General features: G+C 37.5%; 1 protein-coding gene across 2 annotated transcripts in view; it reads left to right on the top strand.

Moving 5' to 3' along the window:
- fut8b (fucosyltransferase 8b (alpha (1,6) fucosyltransferase)) overlaps nt 1-25664 on the top strand; it is a 100670-nt gene that overhangs the window by 36248 nt on the left and 38758 nt on the right. For both annotated transcript variants that reach the window (XM_084090712.1, XM_084090713.1), the window contains exon 2: nt 22536-23012. In XM_084090712.1, coding sequence (XP_083946838.1) covers nt 22810-23012 — 203 coding nt within the window. In that variant the 5' untranslated portion in view covers nt 22536-22809. The remainder of the gene's footprint in view (nt 1-22535; nt 23013-25664) is intronic.

Here is a 25664-nt window from a genome sequence, read left to right on the forward strand (position 1 = left end):
CAACTAAGATTTCATGTCAATTTGAAAAGTGGTTAATTTTTGCTTCAGTTTATTGTTCAAATAACACCAGAGATCTGCATGATTTGAGGTATTATTATAGGGTCAAGGGTTTGTAGTATCGCTGCCTTTAGTTAGTTACTCTGAATACTGAAGACAAACCAAGACACATGGAGGCAGGAGGTCTGTTCGTCCTCTTACCCTCACACACACTCACACACACTCACATCCCCCATGCACTCTTCTAACCTGGCAAGATTGTGTGAGATGGTTCAGTGCAAAGTTTGTAGGGCTCCTGGTCTTCCCGCTTTGTCAGTTTCTGCAGAATCCATCCACAAATATGCACACATATATAAACACACGTATGCGCAGAAGCATATGTGATGAAGACAGACACCTCAGGCTTCCACTCGAGTGGGTGGAAGGACCGAGAGCATGTGTCATGGAGACAGTGTAAACCACATTATAGTTGATTTTGTTGGAAATGCAATGAAAAATGTTTCTGAAATGTTTTTTTCTAAATGAGCATCTTTAAGTTTTTATTTTTTCAGTCACATTTTTTAAAATAAGGCATTTCAATAACTTACTGATAACCTTTTCATTGCCATTAAAGTGAAATTACTGAACCTACACAGTAACCTGATAAAAATGCGCATTTAAAGAAAAAATGTCAGACGGACGGAGAGGTATGTGTGTATATATATATACATATACAGTGAGGAAAATAAGTATTTGAACACCCTGCTATTTTGCAAGTTCTCCCACTTAGAAATCATGGAGGGGTCTGAAATTGTCATCGTAGGTGCATGTCCACTGTGAGAGACATAATCTAAAAAAAAAAATCCAGAAATCACAATGTATGATTTTTTAACTATTTATTTGTATGATACAGCTGCAAATAAGTATTTGAACACCTGAGAAAATCAATGTTAATATTTGGTACAGTAGCCTTTGTTTGCAATTACAGAGGTCAAACGTTTCCTGTAGTTTTTCACCAGGTTTGCACACACTGCAGGAGGGATTTTGGCCCACTCCTCCACACAGATCTTCTCTAGATCAGTCAGGTTTCTGGGCTGTCGCTGAGAAACACGGAGTTTGAGCTCCCTCCAAAGATTCTCTATTGGGTTTAGGTCTGGAGACTGGCTAGGCCACGCCAGAACCTTGATATGCTTCTTACAGAGCCACTCCTTGGTTATCCTGGCTGTGTGCTTCGGGTCATTGTCATGTTGGAAGACCCAGCCTCGATCCATCTTCAATGCTCTAACTGAGGGGAAGGAGGTTGTTCCCCAAAATCTCGCAATACATGGCCCTGGTCATCCTCTCCTTAATACAGTGCAGTCGCCCTGTCCCATGTGCAGAAAAACACCCCCAAAGCATGATGCTACCACCCCCATGCTTCACAGTAGGGATGGTGTTCTTGGGATGGTACTCATCATTCTTCTTCCTCCAAACACGTTTAGTGGAATTATGACCAAAAAGTTCTATTTTGGTCTCATCTGACCACATGACTTTCTCCCATGACTCCTCTGGATCATCCAAATGGTCATTGGCAAACTTAAGACGGGCCTTGACATGTGCTGGTTTAAGCAGGGGAACCTTCCGTGCCATGCATGATTTCAAACCATGACATCTTAGTGTATTACCAACAGTAACCTTGGAAACGGTGGTCCCAGCTCTTTTCAGGTAATTGACCAGCTCCTCCCGTGTAGTTCTGGGCTGATTTCTCACCTTTCTTAGGATCATTGAGACCCCACGAGGTGAGATCTTGCATGGAGCCCCAGTCCGAGGGAGATTGACAGTCATGTTTAACTTCTTCCATTTTCTAATGATTGCTCCAACAGTGGACCTTTTTTCACCAAGCTGCTTGGCAATTTCCCCGTAGCCCTTTCCAGCCTTGTGGAGGTGTACAATTTTGTCTCTAGTGTCTTTGGACAGCTCTTTGGTCTTGGCCATGTTAGTAGTTGGATTCTTACTGATTGTATGGGGTGGACAGGTGTCTTTATGCAGCTAACGACCTCAAACAGGTGCATCTAATTTAGGATAATAAATGGAGTGGAGGTGGACATTTTAAAGGCAGACTAACAGGTCTTTGAGGGTCAGAATTCTAGCTGATAGACAGGTGTTCAAATACTTATTTGCAGCTGTATCATACAAATAAATAGTTAAAAAATCATACATTGTGATTTCTGGATTTTTTTTTTTAGATTATGTCTCTCACAGTGGACATGCACCTACGATGACAATTTCAGACCCCTCCATGATTTCCAAGTGGGAGAACTTGCAAAATAGCAGGGTGTTCAAATACTTATTTTCCTCACTGTATATGTGTATACTGTATAGTGTATAGTGTATACTGTATAGTGCACTGTATATAGTGCATATATATATAAACCTTTCCATCCGTCTGACATTATTATTATTGACAATAATAATAATAATAGTAAATAAACCAATTTTTATATAATATTTTTATTATTATTATTATTATTATTATTATTATTATAGAAAATTGAATGAAAAGTATTTGCTTATGCATACTTTTAAATATATATATTATATATATATATATATAAATTGGTTTATTTACTATTATTATTATTATTATTATGTAAAATTAGTTTGTTAGTTAATTAGTAAGTATTATATATTGTTTGAAAAAAAAAAGATTTGGTAACTGTAATACCGCCCGGCCACTTTACCAGTAAAACATGAATTTCATGTAAAATCTCAGAGCTCTTTCAAAAAAATAATCAAATGAAGGTCGTCACCGCCTCGGCTCAGATCCATCTCCACACACTTTCACATGACATTAACATATGATCAGTTAACACCACCATGTTGCATCAGGCCTCAGTGTTTCCTCCAGTTGGTGTGTTGAGATCTGTGTGAATACTAACTACATGTGTGGGTGAGCAGGCTGTCAGTGAGTGGACGGCTGGATTCCAGTGTTTAGTTGATATTTCTTAATTATCTGAGCGAATGTGTAGGCGAGAACAGACACTTCTGTAGCCTGGAGTTCGTCTTCAGAACACCTACTGATTTAAAAAGCCATTTTCTCCACTTGTGTAGCATTTTATCACACTCAAGTCCACTTATGTTACACAAGTTTTTTTGCAGCAGCAGAAACAGTCCTCATTTAGTTGCACTGAAAACTTTAGGTTGTGAAAAGGTTGTGAAACCGTTTTTATCCTTCCAAATCCTCATATTAGAATGAATTCTGAAGGATCATGTGACACTGAAGACTGGAGTAATGATGCGGAAAATTCAGCTTTGATCACAGGAATAAATTACATTTTAAAATATAGTCAAATAGAAAACAGAAATTAAAATAATATTTCACAATATTACTGTTTTTACTGTATTTTTGGATCAAATAAATGCAGCCGTGGTGAGCAGAAGAGACTTCTCAAGTCTCTAGTCTATTCATAAAGCCCTTTCCACTACAAAGTAGACCAAAGGGCTGTACAGAAGAGACTTCTTTCATATACATTAAAAAAACGTAATGATTCCTATATTTTACAACGTAATACAGTAGTCTTCTTTTTAAAGGGGTGGTAAAACACGATTTCACTTTTCTAACTTTAGTTAGTGTGTAATGTTGCTGTTTGAGCATAAACAACATCTGCAAAGTTACAACTTTCAAAGTTTAAAGCAAAGGGAGAGATTTGCTTTTAAAGAAATCAATTTCTAAGAACTACAAAAAACGGCCAGCAGGGACTACACGACATTCCTGCGGGCTTGCTGACATCACTAAGCCCAATATTTACATAAACCCCTCCTCCGATGAAGGATTCGCACAACGGCTAGATGGAGCAGTTCCAACTTTAAAAACAGAAACTGTTAACGGGCCACAACCTGTAAGTATGATTTATTTTTCGTCGTTGTGTTTTCCTGTAATAGTTCGTATTGTTAATTGTACGTTGTAGCAAGGAAGTAAACGAAGGACAACGCTGTTTGGCTCCACAAACCAGTTTGTTAAATGCTAACGTTAATTCATACTTATCCGACAAACACATACAAACTTCTGTTTAATATCACCAGCGCAGCGAACTTGGAATGTTCGTGGTTGTTGTGTTGTCGTTTATGTGATCAGTGTAAATTATTCTTTGATTATAGCTTTTATGTATTGTTTATCTACAGGCATGCTAAACATGGTTTTGTGTTTGATTTGGCTACTGTTGTAAAGCCAATGTTTAGTGTTCGTATTGGATTAATAGTTAAGGCGACAGATATTTAGCTACAATCGTTCTAAATATACAAAAGTAACAGTGTCATATAGCGATCTTCAAAAAACATACCTTTCTGAAACGTCCTTTAACAGCCGTTCTTGAACAGGTTCTGCTCGTCTCCACTAACATTCTCTGGGTCTGACTCGGGCTCAAACTGGTATGGCAATATTGACGCCGTTGTTTACTGAAGCACAAACTACCGGTAAAGATAAGGGGGCGTGACGTTTCCGAACAACGTGTACTTGGCGGTAAGCGAATCACAACACACTGGGCCAGCTAACCAATCTGAGCCCATTGCGTATTTTGAAGGGGGGGGGCTTCATAGAACGCGGAAATCATCCGACCGTTTTTACAAGGAGGGACAGAGCAGTGTAGAATAATGGTTAAATATGTGAAAAATAATGCAAATTTTTAAAAACGAAGCATGAACACATGTTACAGTGCACCCCACAAACACAATCAAGCCTTCGAAAAAAGGCGTTTTACCACCCCTTTAATGTAAATTATGCAGTGCAAGAAATTGCAGAAATGTTTTTAGCACATCATTTTGAGACATTTATTAATTAATTACCACATCCAACCTGGTTTGGTGTGGCCAAAACCCAAAATACCTTACATTGACATTTTTGAGTGCATTATAAAATGCTGAATTTTGTAATGTTTGTTAACCCTAACCATTTGCATCTAAAATGTAACTTTTTTTTATTTATTGATTGATATTTTTATACTTCCTTGGATTTTAATGTTAATGAACATTTCTGAAGGAGCCATTAAACTGTTTAGTTTCAATGCATGTTCTGGGTGGACTGTATAGAAGTTTTGAGTGTGTTTACGTTGAATATTTCAATAGAGCCTAAAAATCCCTGCTTTCCATTACATGCCCTCTTTAAATTGTCCTCCATCAGATTTTTTTATTCCAGATGAACAACTGAAAATCAGCAGCCTTGCATCCATCACTATGGCTGAGGGACGGTGTGTGTGGTCGTGTCAAACCAAGAGGTTTTGATATAAATAGACATCATCAATCACGAGGGCGTGCGTGATCCACGTCTGGCGAAGGAGTGCGTCACTGTCAGTCAAACCTGTCACACACACTCCTGACGGATGCACAGCAGCGTATCATTAGTGACATCGCACATTCCCTTTAAAGGGTTTCTGCTCTGCATTCATGCCCACGGGACACATTCAACTTATAAAAACCCAACCAGCGTCGACTAGCTTTAAATAGTTCACAAACTTATATTCGCTATAGGAATTTGACCTCACTTGGAGGGTTTATAAAGAGTCCTAGAAGTGAAATCGCAAAACCAGCACTTTTCGCTCCAACACCCTCATTGTTCTTCATTCGCGGGATTTTTTTCAATCTGCCTTTCGTTTTATGTGTGACCCATCCAGTTACCCTCATGGGCAGCCTTCCAGAAAACTCCAATAACATTTGGATCTCTTTTTTTCTTTTATTAGATGTTTCTCTGGGGAGGAAATGCCATTAATGGGAAATTCTGTTGAAGGCGGCTCATTTTACGTTGAGTTGGCTTATTTTGTGGAGGGAGTAAATCGTATTTTGGCGACGGATGAGTTTCATTGCGAGGTTCTGTGGGTTTTTGTTGCTGTTTGTTTTTAACAGCCTCTGACAAAACAGGATCTGTCTTTCTCTTGTTTTCTGTAATAGCTTTTGATTTGTGCACAGTTAGAGGCCAAGAACAGGAGGAGCAGGATGGGAAACTTGTATCTGTTAGTGTTATTGTGGTCCTGCTTTTTCAGTTATTAAAACGCTTTTATAAAGTTATTGTACTAAAGGGCTGTTGAATGCTTGAATCTGATTGGTTGACGAATGTTCTAAGGTGTGCAATTATTAAACTCACAACTAAAGTAGTTCCAGGCAGGTTTTGACCGCATTACAGTTCCATATCACTTCGCCAAATGATTACAGTGATTTCAAAAGTCCTTACAGCCGACAACAGCAGAAGAACCAAAACCCACAATGACACTGACCACTACTTCCATGTTTTTGCCCCCAAATTACATTTTATTATGTACAGACAGAAAGGAAAAAAAGTCGGCACACCATGGCTCCAAAAATGTGAAAAATGTAATGGTAGACTCACACACAGGTGGTAACGTTGTTACCTGTGTTACGATCGCGACTTCAGTTCTCTTTCGCCGACTATTAGGTTTGAATCGTCAAAATGACATGTAAAAATGCACGTCCTGGCGAGTATTCACGTAAACACAGTCGGGTATGTCTTTAGTGAACGTAAACCGTTTGTAAAAAGAAATCGTATATGTTCTATGTATTGGATACGTGCAGGTCTTAAAGGGCCGGACCGGCAGCGTAATATTCTGTGTGATTAATGTTAATCCAACAACAAAAGAAAATAGACAAAATAGACATCTATTTATTAAGAATCAGTCTATAGTTCATTTATAGAGTGAAGGCCTTATTGTTTCAGCTACAGAAGGTCTATTTAGCTTTCAAAAAAGAAATTAAGCACTGTTTATTTTATTTGTCTCTTATAGTATTTGTCATATTGTTTGTAATTTGCTTTTTTGCTTATTTTTAATTACAAAGATACAATTAAATTAAATATCTATATTATAATTATAAAATTACATTTTAAAAAAATTAAATGACTCGTATCATGAAATAAGATTTTGGTCACCCCAACCTGTTCAGAGTTGTGAAAGGTTTGCAAATGTTAGCATGATTGATAATAATGTGAATGTTGCAAACATCTTGGTAAGGACGTTCACACTGACATGTAATTATTATTATTATTATTTTTAATAAAGGGGAGGGAATGGTCATAAAGCAGGGCAGGATCATACTGGTCATGTGAGTTTTTAGCTTTTTAAAATTAATTTATAAAACAATGATTAAGTTCTGTCATATTTTTCAATTACTTTTACTGTTTTAGTTTTTTTGCCGTGGTATCGATTCAGTATCGGTATCGAGGTATTTTGGTCTGGTATCGTATCGAAGTCAAAATTTTGGTATCGTGACAACACTACTAGCATGTAGTGCAGCGGTTTGTCTCTCAGGTCTGGATCCCGGTGTCCTTCTCATGGCTGTTGAATGGAAATCCTCCATCTAATGTGGTCGGCTCAGGTCCTGTGATCCCTGACCGTCTCAGCTGCCTCCTGTCAGGAGATCCTCATGTTCTCAGATGCCGGATGAGGAAGCTTTCTGTATGACACTGAGAGATACATCACTCAGGGACGGGTCAGAGCTCACAGATGGGTAAAACCCACCACAGATGGCAGGGAATAGTAATGCACACCTCTACCAGTACAGAGAGTACAGTCTCTTCAGCAGCTTAACATGAAATATGCCATAGGAAGGAAAAATATATATATTTTCGCCTAGTCATGAATATGGGTTAATGATTTGAACAAACCTTTAACCCTAAGCATTAACTTTCTTCAGAAATGGTTTAATATTTAATGATTCAAGGTCTTTATTGTGTTTTTGGGCTCGAATAGGTTTTCATGCTTGAATGTTTGACGCAGACACACCATGTTTGACATTGTTGCAGCTCCTGTCTTCCAGTCTGTCAGTAACGCTCTGTTTAGTTCCTGTCTCTGTGAAGCTCCTCCTTCTGTAAGCACACTGTGCTCTGATTACATTTACATTTATTCATTTATTCATTTAGCAGATGCTTTTATCCAAAGCGACTTACAAATGAGAACAATAGAAGCAGTTAATCTAACAACAGGACAACAATATGCAAGTGCTATGAACCTTCCCAGTTTAATCTAACGCAGTATGTGTACTTTTTTTTTTTTTTTTAAGATAATAGATATAGAAGAGAAGAGAAAGTGTTAGAATTAATGGATCAAGTGTTGCCGAAAAATATGCGTCTTCAGCCGTTTCTTGAAAGTGGCTATGGTCTCAGCAGCTCTGGTTGAGTTAGGCAGATCATTCCCCCAGCAGGGAACAGTCATGGTAAAGGTCCGAGAAAGAGATTTTGTGCCTCTTTGAGATGACACCACAAGACGTCATTCGCTTGCAGAGCGCAAGTTTCTGGATGGCACGTAAGTCTGAAGTAATGAGTTAAAAGGGTAAAAGGGAGCAGAGCCAGTGGTTGTTCTATATGAATTTGATGCGAGCAGCAACTGGCAACCAGTGCAATTTAGTGAGTAGAGGAGTGACGTGTGTCTCTTCGGCTCGTTAAAGACCACTCTTGCTGCAGCATTTTAGATCAGTTGCAGAGGTTTGACTATTGATGGCCTGCCAAAAGAGCATTACAATAGTTCAGTCTGGATAGAACAAGTGCTTGGATAAGGAGTTGTGTAGCATGCTCTGATAGGAAGGGCCTGATCCTCCTAATGTTGTATACGGCAAATCTGCAGGACCGGGCAGTTCTAGCAATGTGATCTGTGAAGTTCAATTGATCATCAATCACAACTCCAAGGTTCCTGGCTGACCTTGATGGAGTTATGAATGACGAGCCTAGCTGAATGGAGAAGTTGTGGTGTAGTGTTGGGTTGGCCGGGCCCACAAGCAGCTCGGTTCTCGGTTTAGTTGAAGGTGGTGAAGGAATTCTGACTCATCCAGTCAGAAATGTCTGTCAGGCAGGCTGAGATGCGAGTAGCTACTGTCAGATCATCAGGCTGGATTGAGAGGTAGAGTTGTGTGTGTCATCAGCATAGCAGTGATAGGAAAAGTCATGTTTCTGAATCACAGATCCTAGTGATGGCATGTAGACGTAGAAGAGAAGCGGTCCAAGCGCTGAGCCCTGAGGCACTCCAGTAGCTAGATGTTGGGTTTTAGACACCTCACCCCTCCACGACACCCTGAAGGACCTACCTGAGAGGTAAGACTTGAACCATTGTAGTGCGGTTCCCGAGAATTATTTAAATGAGGAATATTGTGACGTGTTCGTTCCCGGAAGAAACTCAAGACTACAATGGCGGCGTTTCAGGAGTTCAGAAACAGTGACTCTGATATAGAGAAGATCTCCCGCTGGAGGGACTTTGTGCTTTGGAACTTTGCAGAGCTTTTTCATTCTCAAACAGCAACATTACACACTAAAGAATGTTGTCTCCCTTTTCCTCTCACTTAACATTATCCAACAATTGCAACTGTGAACTGGACTTTGCATTGATGCAGCACACACAATTATACATATTTTCTGGTTAATAGTGATTCTTTGCCTCATATACACTTTTCCTTGTTGTTTTATGTCGCTTTGACCTGTTTTGCGCTATTGTTGATCTCACTTAATCCATCTATTATGCATATTAACTAACAATTGTACTAACTGTGAACTGGACTTTGCATCGCTGCAGAACACACAATTATACTCATACTCATTCCCTGTTTACAAAACATGCTATTGTTGATCTCTTGCACTTCATGAAATTGCACTGTCGATTGATGCTCTAATGTATCATTGCAATGACAATCAATTATTATTATTAAAAGAAAGATGAAAATGGGGAAAAAAACATAATAGGACCCCTTTAATATTTTAAGTTGATACTTATTTGAAACATGCATTCATTTAAGCAAAGACTAGAAGCACGTTAAAGCAGTGATTACTTATTGTAAACATAGTGATTACAATATATGGAAAATTTGGCAGTTTTGTGTATCTAAAAATTGTTCATGATATTTTTGCATAAATGCATGGAAACTGTCAAATGTTCCACAACAAAATTGGAAGAAAAAATAAATAAAGCCTATTTCAGTACCATTAAGATTTGTTTTGCATTGTGACATTATTTCCATGATATTCCCCCCAAAGGTCATTATGGTATTACAGAAAAAAAAAAGAAAAAAAATGCATTACTGTAATGTAACACTAAGTGCATTACTTAAATTTTAAATTGCTTATATGGCGTTGTTGAATTCCAGTAATGAGAATCACCATTGAGAATGAAAAAAAATGACATAAAAGGTTTAAAGAATCCAAATGCATTACCATGAGAATCTGGGAAGAAGTTGCCATGGGGCTTCTTCATTGCATGCATATATGAAGTTATATTTCCTAATAATCAGAAAAAATATTGATTTCTTTTTTTGTGCATGTTTTGTCGAGATTCAGCCTTTTCTAAGTTTTGCTGCAGATAACGGACAGAAAGTGAGTGTGAGGATTTACACTGAACTGCTGTATTCACACGGGTCAGTCTGATGAGGATATTACAGCGAAAGTCAGAAGACTGTTTAAGAGGATTATGAGGGGAAATAAGGGTCTCTGTTCCCTCTTAATAACACGCCAGAGAATACGATTATGTTTCATACTTGCAGTCTGCTACTTTGACATAGTCTTTGCTCAATATGAGCATCTTCACTCTAAACAAGGAAAATACGTTACAGTGCTGCAGCTTTCTGCTTACATTCATCCCGTCATTACAGACCCTGAGGAAGAGAGCGTGTGCTTGGGGAAGCTTTTAATAGATTGTTGGATTATATTTAAGGCAAATCAGTTAATGTGGCTTTTCTATTCATCCTGACAAAAATTGACAGTTTCCACAAAAATATGAAGCAGCGCAACTGTTTTCAACATTGATAATTATCATGTTTCTTGAGCATCAAATCATCATATTAGAGTGATTTCTGAAGGATCATGTGACAATGAAGACTGGAGTAATGATGCTGAAAATTCAGCTCTGATCACAGGAATAAATTACAGCTTAAAACATATTCACATAGAAAAGAGTTCTTTTAAATTGTAATAATATTTCATAACTTCTTTCAAAAACATTTTAAACAGTCAACCGACCCTAAACTTTTTAACGGTAGTATTAATATAAATACATTTATAGTATTTGTATTTTTTGCATATTAAAATGGTTTATTTATTCTTTTTTTTTTTTTATTATAATTAAACTGAAGTATACGTTTTGTAATCACCATTATCCATTTAGGAGGATATTTTCACAATGCATTTTGTGATTTTGCCTACTTTGATAGGAATGCTGTCTAGTTAGGCTGCTCACTAGGTTTTGTGATAAAGTGATGGTATCATCCGTTTATAAAGCTAGTGGTTGAGAATGATGCTGTAAGACAGTATGTGAAGTACAGTATGATATCCGACTCTGCAGTTTTGTCATGTATTTCCCCAGCTTCATAAATGCCCTCTGTGTTGCTTTAAGTAAATGACTGATGTGAGTGAGTGTCCCCGCTGTGACCGGAGCCTGTGGAGCGCTAAAGGTCAGCTGTCACCGCGGCTCATTAACGCAGAGATGCGCAGAGAGACGCGCAGAGAGACACGCGTTCGCTGCAGTTGTGCTTTATGTTCCACAGGTAGTAAAGGTCAAGTTTGTCCCCTGCAGTCCATTTCTGGTAATTAAAAAAAGACAGCATGTCAAATTACTGCTCTCCACGGGTGACCTTTCACTGCATGTGTGTGTGTGTGTGTGTGTGTAAACAAGGACATGATGTATTATTCTTGTGTTTTGTTCTTATGTTATAAGTCCACGATTAAGTCCACGAACAGCAAACAATCAACACAAGTCCAACTCAGATGTTGCCCTTGCATAGCTCAGGAGAATTAATGGAGTTATAAGCTGTTTGCTTCTTTGAAGGATTAACTAAAAACAGTGTTTTTCAATGATACTCTTGTAAGACAAAAAGTAATATTTTTTAAATATTACGTTTTATTGAAAATAAATTACATTTATTATATTTACATTTTATGAGACTTATGTTTCATTGATTGATCCAACTCCATTAAGGGGAAACAAGTTTTTCAATGAAACTCTTGTAAGCAAAAAAAGAATATATATATTAATTATATTTTATAAATATTGGATATTTTTTCTCAGCTTTGTTGCATTGAAGAATCAACTGTGGAGTAATTTTTTATTTATTTAATATACGTAACTGTTTTTTTTCCTTTTGATACATTTGATGAGAAATATCTGAATTCATATTGAGATCTCTCACTTTTGATCACAGATAAGTGTTATTTTAGTTTTATTAATATTTTGAATTATCATATTTTTATATTTCATTATAATTATAATTAATTTTTGTAATTTTTTTAGTAATTTCATTATGTGCTTTTGTCATTTTATTAGTTTTTCGGTAACATTTCGGTTAATATTACTATTTAGGTTTTATTTTTATTTCAGTTTCAGTTTTAGTTTTAGTTTTAGTTTTTATTTATTTCCAGTTAATAATTTTAGCGCTTCAACTTATTTCAGTTAATTAAAAAAAGGCAACATTTTCGTTTAGTTTAAGTTTTTAGCTAATATTTATATTCTATTTTGTTTCAGCTTTATTTCAATAACCAACATGTTTTTAATAGTTTTAGTTTTAGTTGCAGACTTATCTTGGCAAATCTGTGTAGAGTTTGAGACATTGAGATCTCTTCTCCTTTTGGTCTCCACTTCAGCTCATTTCTGTCTCTGTGAAATAACTGAGATAAAGTGTTTCTCCTCCCATCGTTCCATTCCTTTTTTATTAATCCAAACCCTGAGAGTTGAAATCCCTTATGTTGCGAGTGCACATGAAAGCACATCTCAGTTTCAGCTGTGTGTGAGTGTGTGACCGTGTGTGTGACCCGTGTGTGTGTGTGACCGTGTGTGTGTGACCCCGTCCTCGAGCCCCTGAACTGATCGATATATCTCCTGTGCTGGACACACACGAGCACGGCAGGAGCTGCACCTCTCCTTCAGTGTGTTTGGACACCGCTAATGAATCGCACACACACACACACACACACACACACCAGAGACACGGATACATCAGAGGAGACGTCTGACTGCTCATTATTTGCTCTGGTGTCCTAATTAAAAGACTTGTTTGAAAAACAGTTTGAACAAACAACAGATTCTCAGTACAATGTGAGAACAGAGGAAGTGTGTGTGTGTGTTCTATCTATCTATCTGTCTGTCTGTCTGTCTGTCTGTCTGTCTGTCTATCTATCTATCTATCTATCTGTCCGTCTGTCTGTCATTTGTTTTTGTCTGTTTGTTCTATCTCATTCTACCTACCATTTTATTTATAAATCTGTCTATGAACCTTAAAACATTTAAGCCAAACCATTTTTATTCTACTTCCATACAATCAAATCTGAAATGCAATTCTGCTTCTGTTCAAGTTCATGAATCGTACTGGGATTTAAAAGGCATTCTCAGATCAGTTCTAAACGATGCTCAACCCCTGGTGTTTTGTGTCCACATCACATTACCAGAACACTGCGAGTCAGCAAAATGTCCTCGGCAGAAACTTTATAGATTTATGTGTCGTTCTACAGGAGTTATTTGACATTTAGCTGATTGTGTCTTTTCTAACATGACTGACAGTCTCTCACTACAGGGACATTTCCCCGGGAGCAAATGTTTAGTGTCTCGCTCAAGGACATGATGGGTTTCAGGGCTCGAGTTATTCTCCAGAACAATCAACCCGTACGCCACTTTAAGATTACAAGCCTGAAGTTTAATCCACTAATGCTGAAGAGAAGCTGTCGGCTGCTGAAACCTGTCTGATCATATACGGGATCATCCTTCACGGTTATCTGTAGATCTCAGATCTCATATCACTTAGGTCAGTGGAAGAACAGTCAGTGTGAGCATGATCTAAATAAAACATCAGTAAACACTACCAGAATACACACACCTTTAAAGGCCAGAGCAACTCCAGCCATTATAAACTCTGTGAAAGCAAGTGAAAAACATGTTGAATGTTAGGATTTCTTTTTCATCTTGGTTTTAAAGCTGAATGTTGTGTGTCAGATTGAAAGGGTTTTATCTTATATGTGGAGTACCTTTAAAAATCCTTGACATTTTGCTGTGAAATCACTGAAAATCTTTTAATTCGCTGTAGCTTATTTCAAGATGTCACATTTTGATCTGTATTTTTACTGATATTCTAGATTTGGAAGCTATCAATTTAGATAACAATAACTATGATCAAGTTCAATATACTTCAAAAGTTTGAATTATCATTATTATTGTTATAATTAATACTATTAGTCAATAAATACATATTTATGGAAGTTGAAAAGTGTATTGTTATTTTACTTAATTGTTTTAGTAATAAATGTATTTTATTAAGTCAAAAACTGTATTATTATCATTATTAACGGTAAAGTAATTTTTATTATTTGTCAATAAATGTACGTTGAAAAGTGTAAATTAAGTATGAGTGTTTACTATTAGTAGCCTAGTAGTAAAAAATAAAAAAGTCAAAAAGTTTATATTATTATTATTATTATTATTATTATCATTCATCATCATCATGTTTCAAATTAGATAATTTAATAACTATATTTAAAAAATGTATGTATTAAATATTATCATTAGATTAGGAAGCAATTGATTTATAAAATATCTATTATTTTTATTATTATTAAAGTTATTATTATTAGTCAATAAATATACATTGATGTAATTTGAAAGTAGGAATTGTTATTATACTTAATTGTTGTTATTATTATAATTCTTGATAATTCACACTTTACAAACTACATAATAATGAAATAATTATATATATAATATATTTATTAAATATTATCATTACAAAGATTGAGACAAAAGTGTAGAATTTGGCTGCAATAATCAACATTTAGCTGCTTTTTTTCTATTCTATAGTTTATTATAGCAGGTCAACATCCGTTTCCAGTTTCCCAATGCAGAAGTTTCTATGTTGTTGTTGTTGTTTTTAAGGAAAAACTTTGGAAATGGGATCATTGCATACTTTGTGTTCTTGTGTTGATGTGGCTCGGCAGATCCCTGTTCCTGTGTCCTGGTTTGATTAACTGTGTCCAGCATTTCCCAGAAGTGTCCTGTCCTAGATTGTCATTCCCGTTTGCTTGACCGTTGTAGCCACACACACACACACACACACACACTGTTACGTGGCACGTCAAGGATGTGCTCTGCAAGGTTCCTGTTGTAATCCGTCAAACCATTGACCTTAAGTATAATTCATGGTGAGGCCGCGCATGCATCATTCAGCGCTTATTGTGAAGTCTATTGCGGGGCAGGGACCAGTGCGTGATGAACGACCCTCTGACGGTCCCTCGCTCGCCCGGTTTGAGCGGGTCATTTGGGTTGACCTTTCGTGAGTGATTGACAGGTAAATGACAGCTGCACGGTGCCATAAAGATGATGAAGCTTTGAGTCTGAAAGGTCAGACAAAGCAAAGCATGATGGGAACAGAACAGCAGCTCTTCTCTAACATCTGCACGCGTCTGAAGCTGAAATCATCAGAGATTATTAGAATATTTCATTTAAGTATGAGTGCATTACACTTTACTTTCAAAATGTGTTATTTTCATGTTAAAGAACAACACAGCTTTCAATCGTGCTATTCATCAAAGAATCCTGAAAAATAAAAAGTATCATTGTTTCCACAAAAATATGAAGCAGCACAACTGTTTTCAACATTAATAATAATCAGAAATGTTTCTTGAGCATCAAATCATCATATTAGAATGATTTCTGAAGGATCATGTGACACTGAAGACTGGAGTAATGATGCTGAAAATACAGCTTTGATCACAGGAATAAATTACACTTTACTATATATTCACATAGAAAACAGTTATTTTAAATTGTAATAATATTTCACAATATTACTGTTTTTACTGTATTTTTAGTCAATTAAATGCAGGCTTGATGAACAGAAGAGACTGCTTTCAATAACATGATCAAATCTTACTGACGCCAAACTTTTTAATGGTAGTGGAAGGATCTTTATTTTTACACTTTATTCACAAGATACAAAATTTGTTTATAAAGCTTAAAGAGAAATTTGAGGCAAATGTACAGTGTTTATGCAAAACTGTAAACGACTCTCATGTTCAACATCACTTTACTTTTTTCACGTTGCTTTTTAAAGAAATTGAGCTACTACTTTAATAGAAAGCAACAAATGACTTATTGTTGTGCTATTTTTCCTCACCATCAGTTTGTCTGATGCTTTTTCACTCTATAATTTCTCTCATAAATGCAACAGAAATGGCTTCATAAATGTTTGGTCTTGCAATTCCCAAAACCGCACACATCATGCACATAAATAGATTCTGCTCTCACCACGAAGTCCTTCAACCGAGATGCTCTTCTGTTGACAGAAATGTCAAAGTTTGGGGGGAAAGTGTTTCTGTCATTGGTCTCCGCTCTCATTAGTGGGTCTCACCTGCTCTTTATTCCTCACTTTACTGAGGAAACATGATAAAAGCCATCAGATATGAGGAGCCCGCAGCCCTGATGCTGAATATCGAAGACAGATTCGCTCTGAAACACACACACACAGCTCAGCACATCTGCAGGATTTAGCCCCGTTTCCTCCTGTCAAACCCTGAAACAACCCTGAGATGAGGATGTTCTCAGGAGCTGAGTTAGCACTTCTGTTTGCTGAGATTTAAGTGTAAACGGCACACAATCATGTTTGCATCATATTTAACTTCCATTATGTGATGCATTTCAGAGTAATATTCAGTGGGAAAAGGGCAAGAATTGATTTTGTCCTGCAGGTTTGTGAAATTGGCTGCGATATTATAAGTTCATGATGTTTCAGAGGCGGAGAATCTTATTAAAATGTTTTTGTAAGATTGTGATTTATTTCCGTCCTTAGAATAACATTGACTGATGAATAATGAACAATAACACCAAACACATTAAGACTGATTTTGATTTGTTTTTTTGCATTTCATGTCTGTGTGAGAGTCTGTCAGTTTGGCTTGTGTTCATGTATCTGTGCGATCAGTGCAATTCCTTCTTAATCAGAAAAAATAACAGTTAAATTGGATATGACTTGACTTTAGATCAGTGTGGATGAAAGGAAGCTCATAAACTCAACACAACTCAACTGTATTGTTCTGCAGGGGGAATTCGGAGATAAAAATGGCAACTTTCCGGTTTTCAGACACACAGTATCATCCCTCAGTATTCCCTTGCTCCAGCTCTCTGTCTCACACTTAATGAAAACTGATGTCCTGTTAATGTTCAATGAAGATTCATTAAAAGCTGTCATATTTCTCTATAATGCTCCGTCTGAGTGAGATGCAACAAAATCATGAATGCTCATTTTACGATCAACAGAACTATGTTCTTTGCTCATTATAAAATGAGTGTTCTTGTAGCTTTCACATCACTCATGTGCAGTGTTGCAGATTACAACGGTAGCGTTCTGTTGCATCTGTGTTGATTTATAACAGGAGTGTTGTAGTTTGTTGCTTTGTTCGCGTGCAGTATGGCATGTTTGTGCGATTAGACAGCTTCATTGATTATAAAAGGACTAGATGTCACATGTGCAGTGTTGCATGGTTACGCAGTTGCAGTGAAGACAACTTAATTGATTAAAACAGAACATTCTAGTTTTGTTGTGTTCACTTGGAGTGTTATAGATTTTTATGCATGCAGTTTAGTCAGATTTATTGATTATAGGGGTCATGACATGGATTTTTTATTCTTTTAATATGTTCATGGAGGCTCACTTAAAAGGTTAGTAAAGTTTTTTTGCACACACACACACACACACACACAAAAATACTTTTAAACCTTCATTCTGACCCTCTGGTCTGAAATGACTTGTTTATAAGGCGCTGCTCCTTTAAGGCTTGTCAGTAAATGGCCACTCTTATGATTGGCTAACGTCATTTCATAGGAACCAGTATCAACGCCCCGTTGCTATTGCGCATGAGTGAGTGTTTTGGAAATATTCATATAAAACCGTCTCCATCTTGTGAACGTGTCTCGTTGTGAACCCTCTATTACTCTGTCTCGTTTACGAAATAATCTGTAGTCAAATGCTCTGAATTAACATATACTGTAATCCTCCGACTCGATCCGGGATGCCATTAAAATAAACCATCCACTTGTTTCTGACACTGGGATATAATGGCTTTGCTTTTGACACTCATCCAGTGAAGGCGAATGTCTGCTGTTAAGTGACTGAACACCAGTGGGCGGGGCCTATGGTGCGATGATGTAAAACTATTTGTCGATGTCTTGCTCTGGAGGCGGTCATATGCAAATGTACGTTACAGATCCTGCAATATCAAAAACGAGCCATTTTTGGAGCTTGATTTATAAATCCTGTTTATAATGAGGGTGTTTTAAAGAGGTGGTTGATTATGATTTCACTTTTTTAACTTTAGTTAGTGTGTAATGTTGCTGTTTGAGCATAAACAACATCTGCAAAGTTACAACGCTCAAAGTTCAAAGCAAAGGGAGATATTTGCTTTTAAAGAAATTGCTTTTTAAGGACTACAACAAACGGCTGGTAGAGACTACACCACATTCCTCCCGGGTTAGTGACATCACCAACCCTAGAATTTACATAAACCCCGCCCCCGGAACACAATTTATAGATTATCAAGACAGAATATGCTAATCAATGACTAGAAGATAACTACACATAAGCTACATAAATTCATCAACTAACCATTCAGAAATGTCCTGTTGCTTCTACATGTTGTCACTTCTTCTTGAGTCTCTCCATCATTGACTGACTCCGGTTTGAACATAAAAGGCTAAAAGTTTTTGACATTTTCAGTGCATGTGTGTGTGAGTGTAGCTCTTGAAGCTCCGCCCCCTGTGCCAGGAGCAGCAGCTCATTTGCATTTAAAGGAACAGACACAAATGGTGCGTTTTTGCTCACCCTCAAAAACTGACAACACTCTCAGAAAAAAAGCTACGAAAGCTGTCACTGGGGCTGTACCTTTTCAAAAGGTACACTTTTGTTCCTTTTAGGTACTAATATGACCTCGGGTGTGGTCCCTGAAATTTTAAAACATGCAGTAGTTCAACCTCTGATTAAAAAACCTGCTCTAGATCCGTCAGTTCTCGCTAATTTCAGGCCTTTTCCAAATTGCCTTTCCTTTCAAAAATCCTGGAGAAGATTGTGCACAGTCAAGTATTGGCCTTTTTGGAAGAACATAATATACTAGAGGTTTTCCAGTCCGGCTTTAAAACCTTGCACAGCACCGAAACCGCTCTTTTAAGAGTTTTTAATGATATCTTTTTAGCGATTGACTCTGGTGACTGTGTTATCCTTGTGCTTTTAGATCTAATTGCTGCATTTGACACAGTGGATCATGAAATATTGATTTCACGTTTAAGGCAGTGGGTGGGCATCAGTGGCATAGCACTGGAGTGGTTTAGGTCATACTTAGCGGATCGAACTTTTTGTGTTAGCTTAGGTGACTCTGTATCCTCCTCTGCTCCTCTCTTGTGTGGGGTCCCACAGGGCTCAGTCCTCGGCCCTCTACTTTTCACTCTGTATTTGCTTCCACTTGGTTCCATACTTAGAAAATACGGCATTTCATTCCACTGTTATGCAGATGACAGTCAGATTTATGTACCTCTTAAAAAGAAAAATGATAACTCTGTTGGACAACTACTCAATTGTCTCGACGACATAAAGGCCTGGATGGCTCTGAACTTTTTAAATTTTAATGATAAAAAAACAGAAGTGATGGTTTTTGGAGGCACCACTGAGACCCCGCCTGTAGATCTGGGCTCCTTGGCACCCTATATTAAACCTAGCATTACAAACCTAGGAGTTAAAGTGGACCCTGAGCTTAAATTTGACAGTCAGATCAAAGCTGTTGTCAAATCAAGCTTCTTACATTTGAGGCAGCTGGCCAAAATAAAGGCAATTCTGTCAAGACAACATTTTGAAACTGTAATCCACGCCTTTGTAACTACACGGCTGGACTACTGTAATTCACTATATGTAGGGGTTAGTGGGTCCTCCATCACCCATCTCCAGATGATACAAAATGCAGCAGCACGTCTTTTAACGGGCACACGTAAACATGAGCACATTTCCCCTATTTTAGCTTCATTACACTGGCTGCCTATTCAATTTAGGATCCATTTTAAAATTCTGTTATTTGCTTTTAAATCACTACATGGTCTTGCCCCGCCATACCTCTCTGAGCTTCTACACTCTTATAAACCCGTCCGCGCTCTCAGGTCAGATGATCAGCTGCTCCTGACTGTGCCTAAAACTAAGCGTAAGCTCAGAGGGGACCGTGCCTTTGCTGTGTCTGCCCCTAAACTATGGAATAGGGATCTGCCTTTGCATGTTAAGCAGGCCTCTTCTTTATCTGTTTTTAAAACCCTTCTTAAAACCCATCTTTTCTCTTTGGCTTTTGACACCTAGAAAGATGTCGACTTCATTTACTTGATTTAATTTGTTACTTTGAATGTTTTTATTGTGTGGTTATTAATTGTACATGTGTTTATGTTTATTTTTTCTGTACAGCACTTTGGTCAACTTTGGTTGTTGTAAAGTGCTTAACAAATAAAGTTGGTATGGTATGGTATGGTAATATGTACCATTAAGGTACCAATATGCACCCTTTAGGTACAAAAATGTACCTTTTAAAAAGGTACAGCCCCAGTGACAGCTTTCGTACCTTTTTTTCTGAGAGTGAACTTTAACATGCTATATAAAAATATCTGTGGGGTATTTTGAGCTATAACTTCACACACACACTCTGGGGACATCAGAGACTTATTTTACATCTTGAGAAAAGGGCATTACACCACCCCTTTAAACTATGAAACTTACAGGATGTTTAAATGGTAAAAAGACCTCTTATATGTCCAAAGATCAAGTCAAATTTTATTTCTCATATCATGACCCCTTTAAAACAGAACTTTTCTAGTTTTGTTGCATTGCACACTTGCAGTGAAGTGTAGTCGGGTTTATTGATGATAAAAAGCGCGTTCTAGTTCCCGATGTCATGCACTTGCAGTGTGTAGTTGATTATAGAAGGAACATTATAGTTGTGTTTGCTTGTAGTGTAACTTTATTGATTGAAAAGGTGTGTTTGTAGTTCTGTTGCATCGCATGCTTACAGGGTCACAGGGTCATGTGTTCGCAGTGTAGAGTGTTCTAGTTCTGTCACATCACTTGCAGTGAGTGTTGTTGATTACAACACAACATCTAGTTGTGTGTGCTTGCAGCGTAGACAGAAGTCTTCCTCACTCATTCCTGGAGGGAAACTGATGACGTGGGGTTTTCTAGGGTCATTCCAGTGCGCAGATCACTTCAGTTTGACAGCATTGCAGTTAGTCACAAAACATGTGTCAACATCTGTGGGACATGTCTGAGGGAATGATGGGGATTTAGCTTTCAGGGCCTGAATCCGTGAGAACAGAAGTGTTGAGACGTGAGATTGAGCGCAGTACAGATGTACGTGGTGACGAGCGACAGCGTTTGCCAAACCAGCAGCGGGTCCAGGCGTTTTAAGAGTCTCCTCACATCTGTCATGAGATTGCACCGTCGTGAGATTGTCATTTTGATCAATCCTCGTGGCTGTCGAGGCAGGGCTGCGTCAGGAGTGTGTGGAACTGCATTTTTATTTTAGTTGTATTCAGTTCATCTCCATTGGGACACTGTGTTCTATAGCAGAGTCCTTAGCTGGCTTTGTTTCAGGGCTCAGATTTTACATGTGGTTTACCAACACAGCAACATTGTATAGCATACAAAAGTAATATATATATATATATATATATATATATATATATATATATATATATATATATGCACCATATTTAAATGCTGATATTTCTTAACTAGTGGGTGCAGGACACTATTCATTCATGTAAGTTAGGATAGTAGGATAGTGTGATGTCTGAATAAATTTTGGTTTGACTGTATAAAATAAGATAAAGATAAAATAATAAACAAATTTATACATACACGACGCATGGCCCAGTCTCTACGGTAAACTCCTGCTGGATTATTATAGTAAAGCTAAAAATGACTGTGTGTCTTTATTTTCTCATCGTTAAAATTTTGTCAAAAAAAAACAAAAAAAAGCATATGGAATTGGATATATATATTTGTGTATTATTTTATTTTATCTTAGAATCTAAACTGAACTCCTGTTGGCCTTAGAAACATAACACGTGTTAAGCCAAAATGTTTATATAATAATTCAGATTCACCAACATTAAAACAAGGGGAAGAAAATAAATATATACTCATACGCACCAGTTGTGAATCACTCAGTATTCGATACCTTTCCAGTGCAGATATGTAAGAACTTGTACAAGCTTATCAGTAAATGAGACACATTTTGGTTGACACAAGCCATTTTTATCCTTATTGCGAGGGAATGTACCCTGGGCTGTGTTTTATTTTACCTGAACCATTTTGTTCTTGGATTTCGAGGATGAATCTGTCTAGTGACAGACGAGTTTGATTGGAAACACAGCCTTTGATGTCAGCAACAGAAGATATGGGACGCATTTTCTTCATTCTTTTAAAAGTTGATACGTCTATTTATTTTTCTTGTTTAGTTTAATCATCTACGATTAGATGGTGACATTTTATTATTTGCATTCAGCGTTGTTTTTCTCTGCTGTAACATCTTTCTCTCTTTCTCTCTGCAGGACAATAATGCATTCAGAGAACCCAACAAAGCCAATGAGATGCCATTGAAACACCAAAAACACCACAATCCTCAACTATAGGAACAGAATGGAGGATCTGTCTTCTTGACGAGTCACAATGTATGAATATCCACGGTGTGTTGACGTACTTACGTAGACGCACCAGTTCTTTTTTTACCTTCTTCCACATTTGGACGCCTTGCTTTTAAGCTGTACTTTACTCGTCAGACCCAGCATGCCGGCCCGTGATTTGTGACTGGAGTTTGGCGAGAGCATGCGTCCATGGACGGGCTCATGGCGCTGGATAGCGCTGGTCCTGCTGGCATGGGGAACGTTGCTCTTTTATATCGGGGGTCATCTGGTGAAAGACAACGAACATGCGCCGCGCTCCAGCCGTGAGCTGGCCAAGATCCTCACCAAGCTGGAGCGACTGAAACAGCAAAATGAAGACCTGAGACGCATGGCCCAGTCTCTACGGTAAACCCCTGCTGGATTATTATAGTGAAGCTAAAAATTACTGTTTCTTTATTCTCTCATTGTTAAAAATTTGTCCAAAAAAAACAAACAAAAAAACATATGGAATTGGAAAAATGTAAAGATGAGGAAAAGTTTACAGTTAGGAAATATTTGGAAGCATTCTGTTATTAGCTAAAGATGAGTGTGTCAATATGACTGTAATATAAAACATATTAAGTTGACATTATGTGTTCAGTTAGGCAGACACAATGAATGACACAATTTCACAATTACACAACAGCTGCAATTACAACTTGTTCTCATATGATTACAATATAAGGATCATATTTGACATGTTGTACTATATTTATACTATATTTATTGGGGCTGCATGATATTGAAGAAAAATGCGATATGCAATAACTCAAGTGTGATAAGTGTGTAAAATAAACTTAAATTATCTTTTAAATATATTTAACATTATATAACCTACATGTGTTTCACATTCTTCTTGTGACTAGAAAACATCCCTACATCTTCTGAAAGTGAACATCAGTGTTTTACTGTAGCATAAGAAGTGTTATTTTAACATCAGTGTAAACCACGGGGTTTAGGGCATTAGGGTTATTAACAACACAAACTGAATAATCAAATGTAAAAATAAAACACTGATTAGTTTTCACTGTATGAATTAAATATATATCCTGATTCTTATTAAAGATACATAAGTTATTCAGCCAAGAGCAGTGATTTTCTCTGTCTTTTGTTCATGACCACAGTTATTGCAAACTGTTGCAATATGCATGTCGCGATATATACATTTGCAATATTTCGATAATTTCGATATATTGTGCAGCCCTAATATTTATAACATTTAACAGTTTATGTTGATCCTAAGTTGGCATCATCGCAGGTTATTCAGTGCTTTTTTCTGCCGTAACCATGCAAAGTACTTACATTATCTTAATTTCGGGGCTTTCCTCAGTAAAAATATGCAAGTATGCAAACTTTTAATCGATTTACAGTCAACGTCATGCATTGTGCTTCTATAGTTTAAATGGATTGTTATGTCTATGGTTTGTGTTATCAAGGCTGTGTGCCCTGCCACTGAAGACCCTTTCTAACATTTGCAGTATTTGACCCGATTCTGTCTGATGTGAGTTTAGTTCCCTGGGAACAACATGTGCTCTTAACAGAACAAGAGGAAAGAAACCGTATGAGCTTCTATAGAAACAAAACCCCATGTTCTTCTGAGCAAAACTGAGCCAAACAGTCGAACACAGTGGTTCTCAACACAGGCTGCAGAATGACTTAAAGTTTAAATTATATGTATTATTATTTATACAATGATTTAATATGTAATGTAATTTATTTAATATATAATTTATATAATATAATTAACATTTGGACAATCAAATATGAATATATTTATATATATGCATCTTCTAAATGCATAAATGTAATGTGATTTACTGTGTAATTAATATTTATTATTAATTTGAATTTACCTAACTTAGTTAAAAAAGCAAGATGTATACTTAAATGGTATTTATTTTCCCTCGATAACTATTGTTTCTCTTCAAGCACATGCAGAGTCAGACAGGGAACAGATTCACGACACGTGACTGAGAACATGAGGAGTTTTGCAGGATATTCAGGAGAGACACGGGGGAGGTGTTCTGAGGGTCTGATGGAGAAAGTCAAGATTTATAAAGAGCTTATACTGAGGAGAGAAGACACATTTGCTACTCTCAGATGATGTTAGACAAACAGTGATATGAAGGGATTTGCGGAGGACCTGGTTGCCCTGGAGAAAGTGCTGTCCTAAGATGCTGTTTTCATGTTCATCTTTCTTTAGTGTGTAATGTTGCAGTTCGAGCACAAAGTCCCTCCAGCGGGAGTTATTCTCTATATCAGTGTCAGTGTTTCTGAACTCCTGAAACGCCTCCATTGTAGTCTTGAGTTTCTTCCGGGAACGAACACGTCACAATATTCCTCATTTAAATGATTAATACGCAGAATAAAGGGGCGGGGCCTGGTTGAGTTAGTTAGTAGTGTGTTAAACTGGTGGTTATGGTAAGGGGCGGGACATTTCCCAAACACACTCGAAGCGCTCGACCAATCACAACACACTGATCCAACCGACCAATCAGAGCACAGTGTGCTTTTCAGAAGGAGGAGCTTCATAGAGACAGGAACTAAACAGAGCGTTACTGACAGACTGGAAGAGAGGAGCTGCAACAATGGAGAATATGGGGGAAATAATGTGTTTTTGGAACATTAAAGCATGAAAAGTAGATCCTAAAAGTTGATTGTATTAGCCTGGATGCCAGCCGAACTTAGCCACGCCCACAACATTTTTAGGTCGGGAAGTTTGGTCTGGACTTGATCCGTTGTGGAGCTCGAACCAGAGCTGTTCGGACCAATCAAATTGTCAGGGCGGGCTTTATACGATGATGGACAGATGATCAACGGTAACGTAATCATCCACGTCACCAAAGAGCGCTTGGGTTGAACTCATTTACAACAAAGATGACTGCCGCTGGAGAATTGAGATTTCACACTTTCAAATAAGTCAGATAGAATAGATGCATATTTGGCGTGCTGTCCGAGGAGAGGCTCCGGGATCGGTATCGGCCCCAACCCAAAGTACTCCCCCGTATTCCAGGCTGT

The sequence above is a fragment of the Abramis brama genome (assembly GCF_963993115.1).
Source record: "Abramis brama genome assembly, chromosome: 18".
Taxonomy (NCBI): Eukaryota; Metazoa; Chordata; class Actinopteri; order Cypriniformes; family Leuciscidae; genus Abramis; species Abramis brama.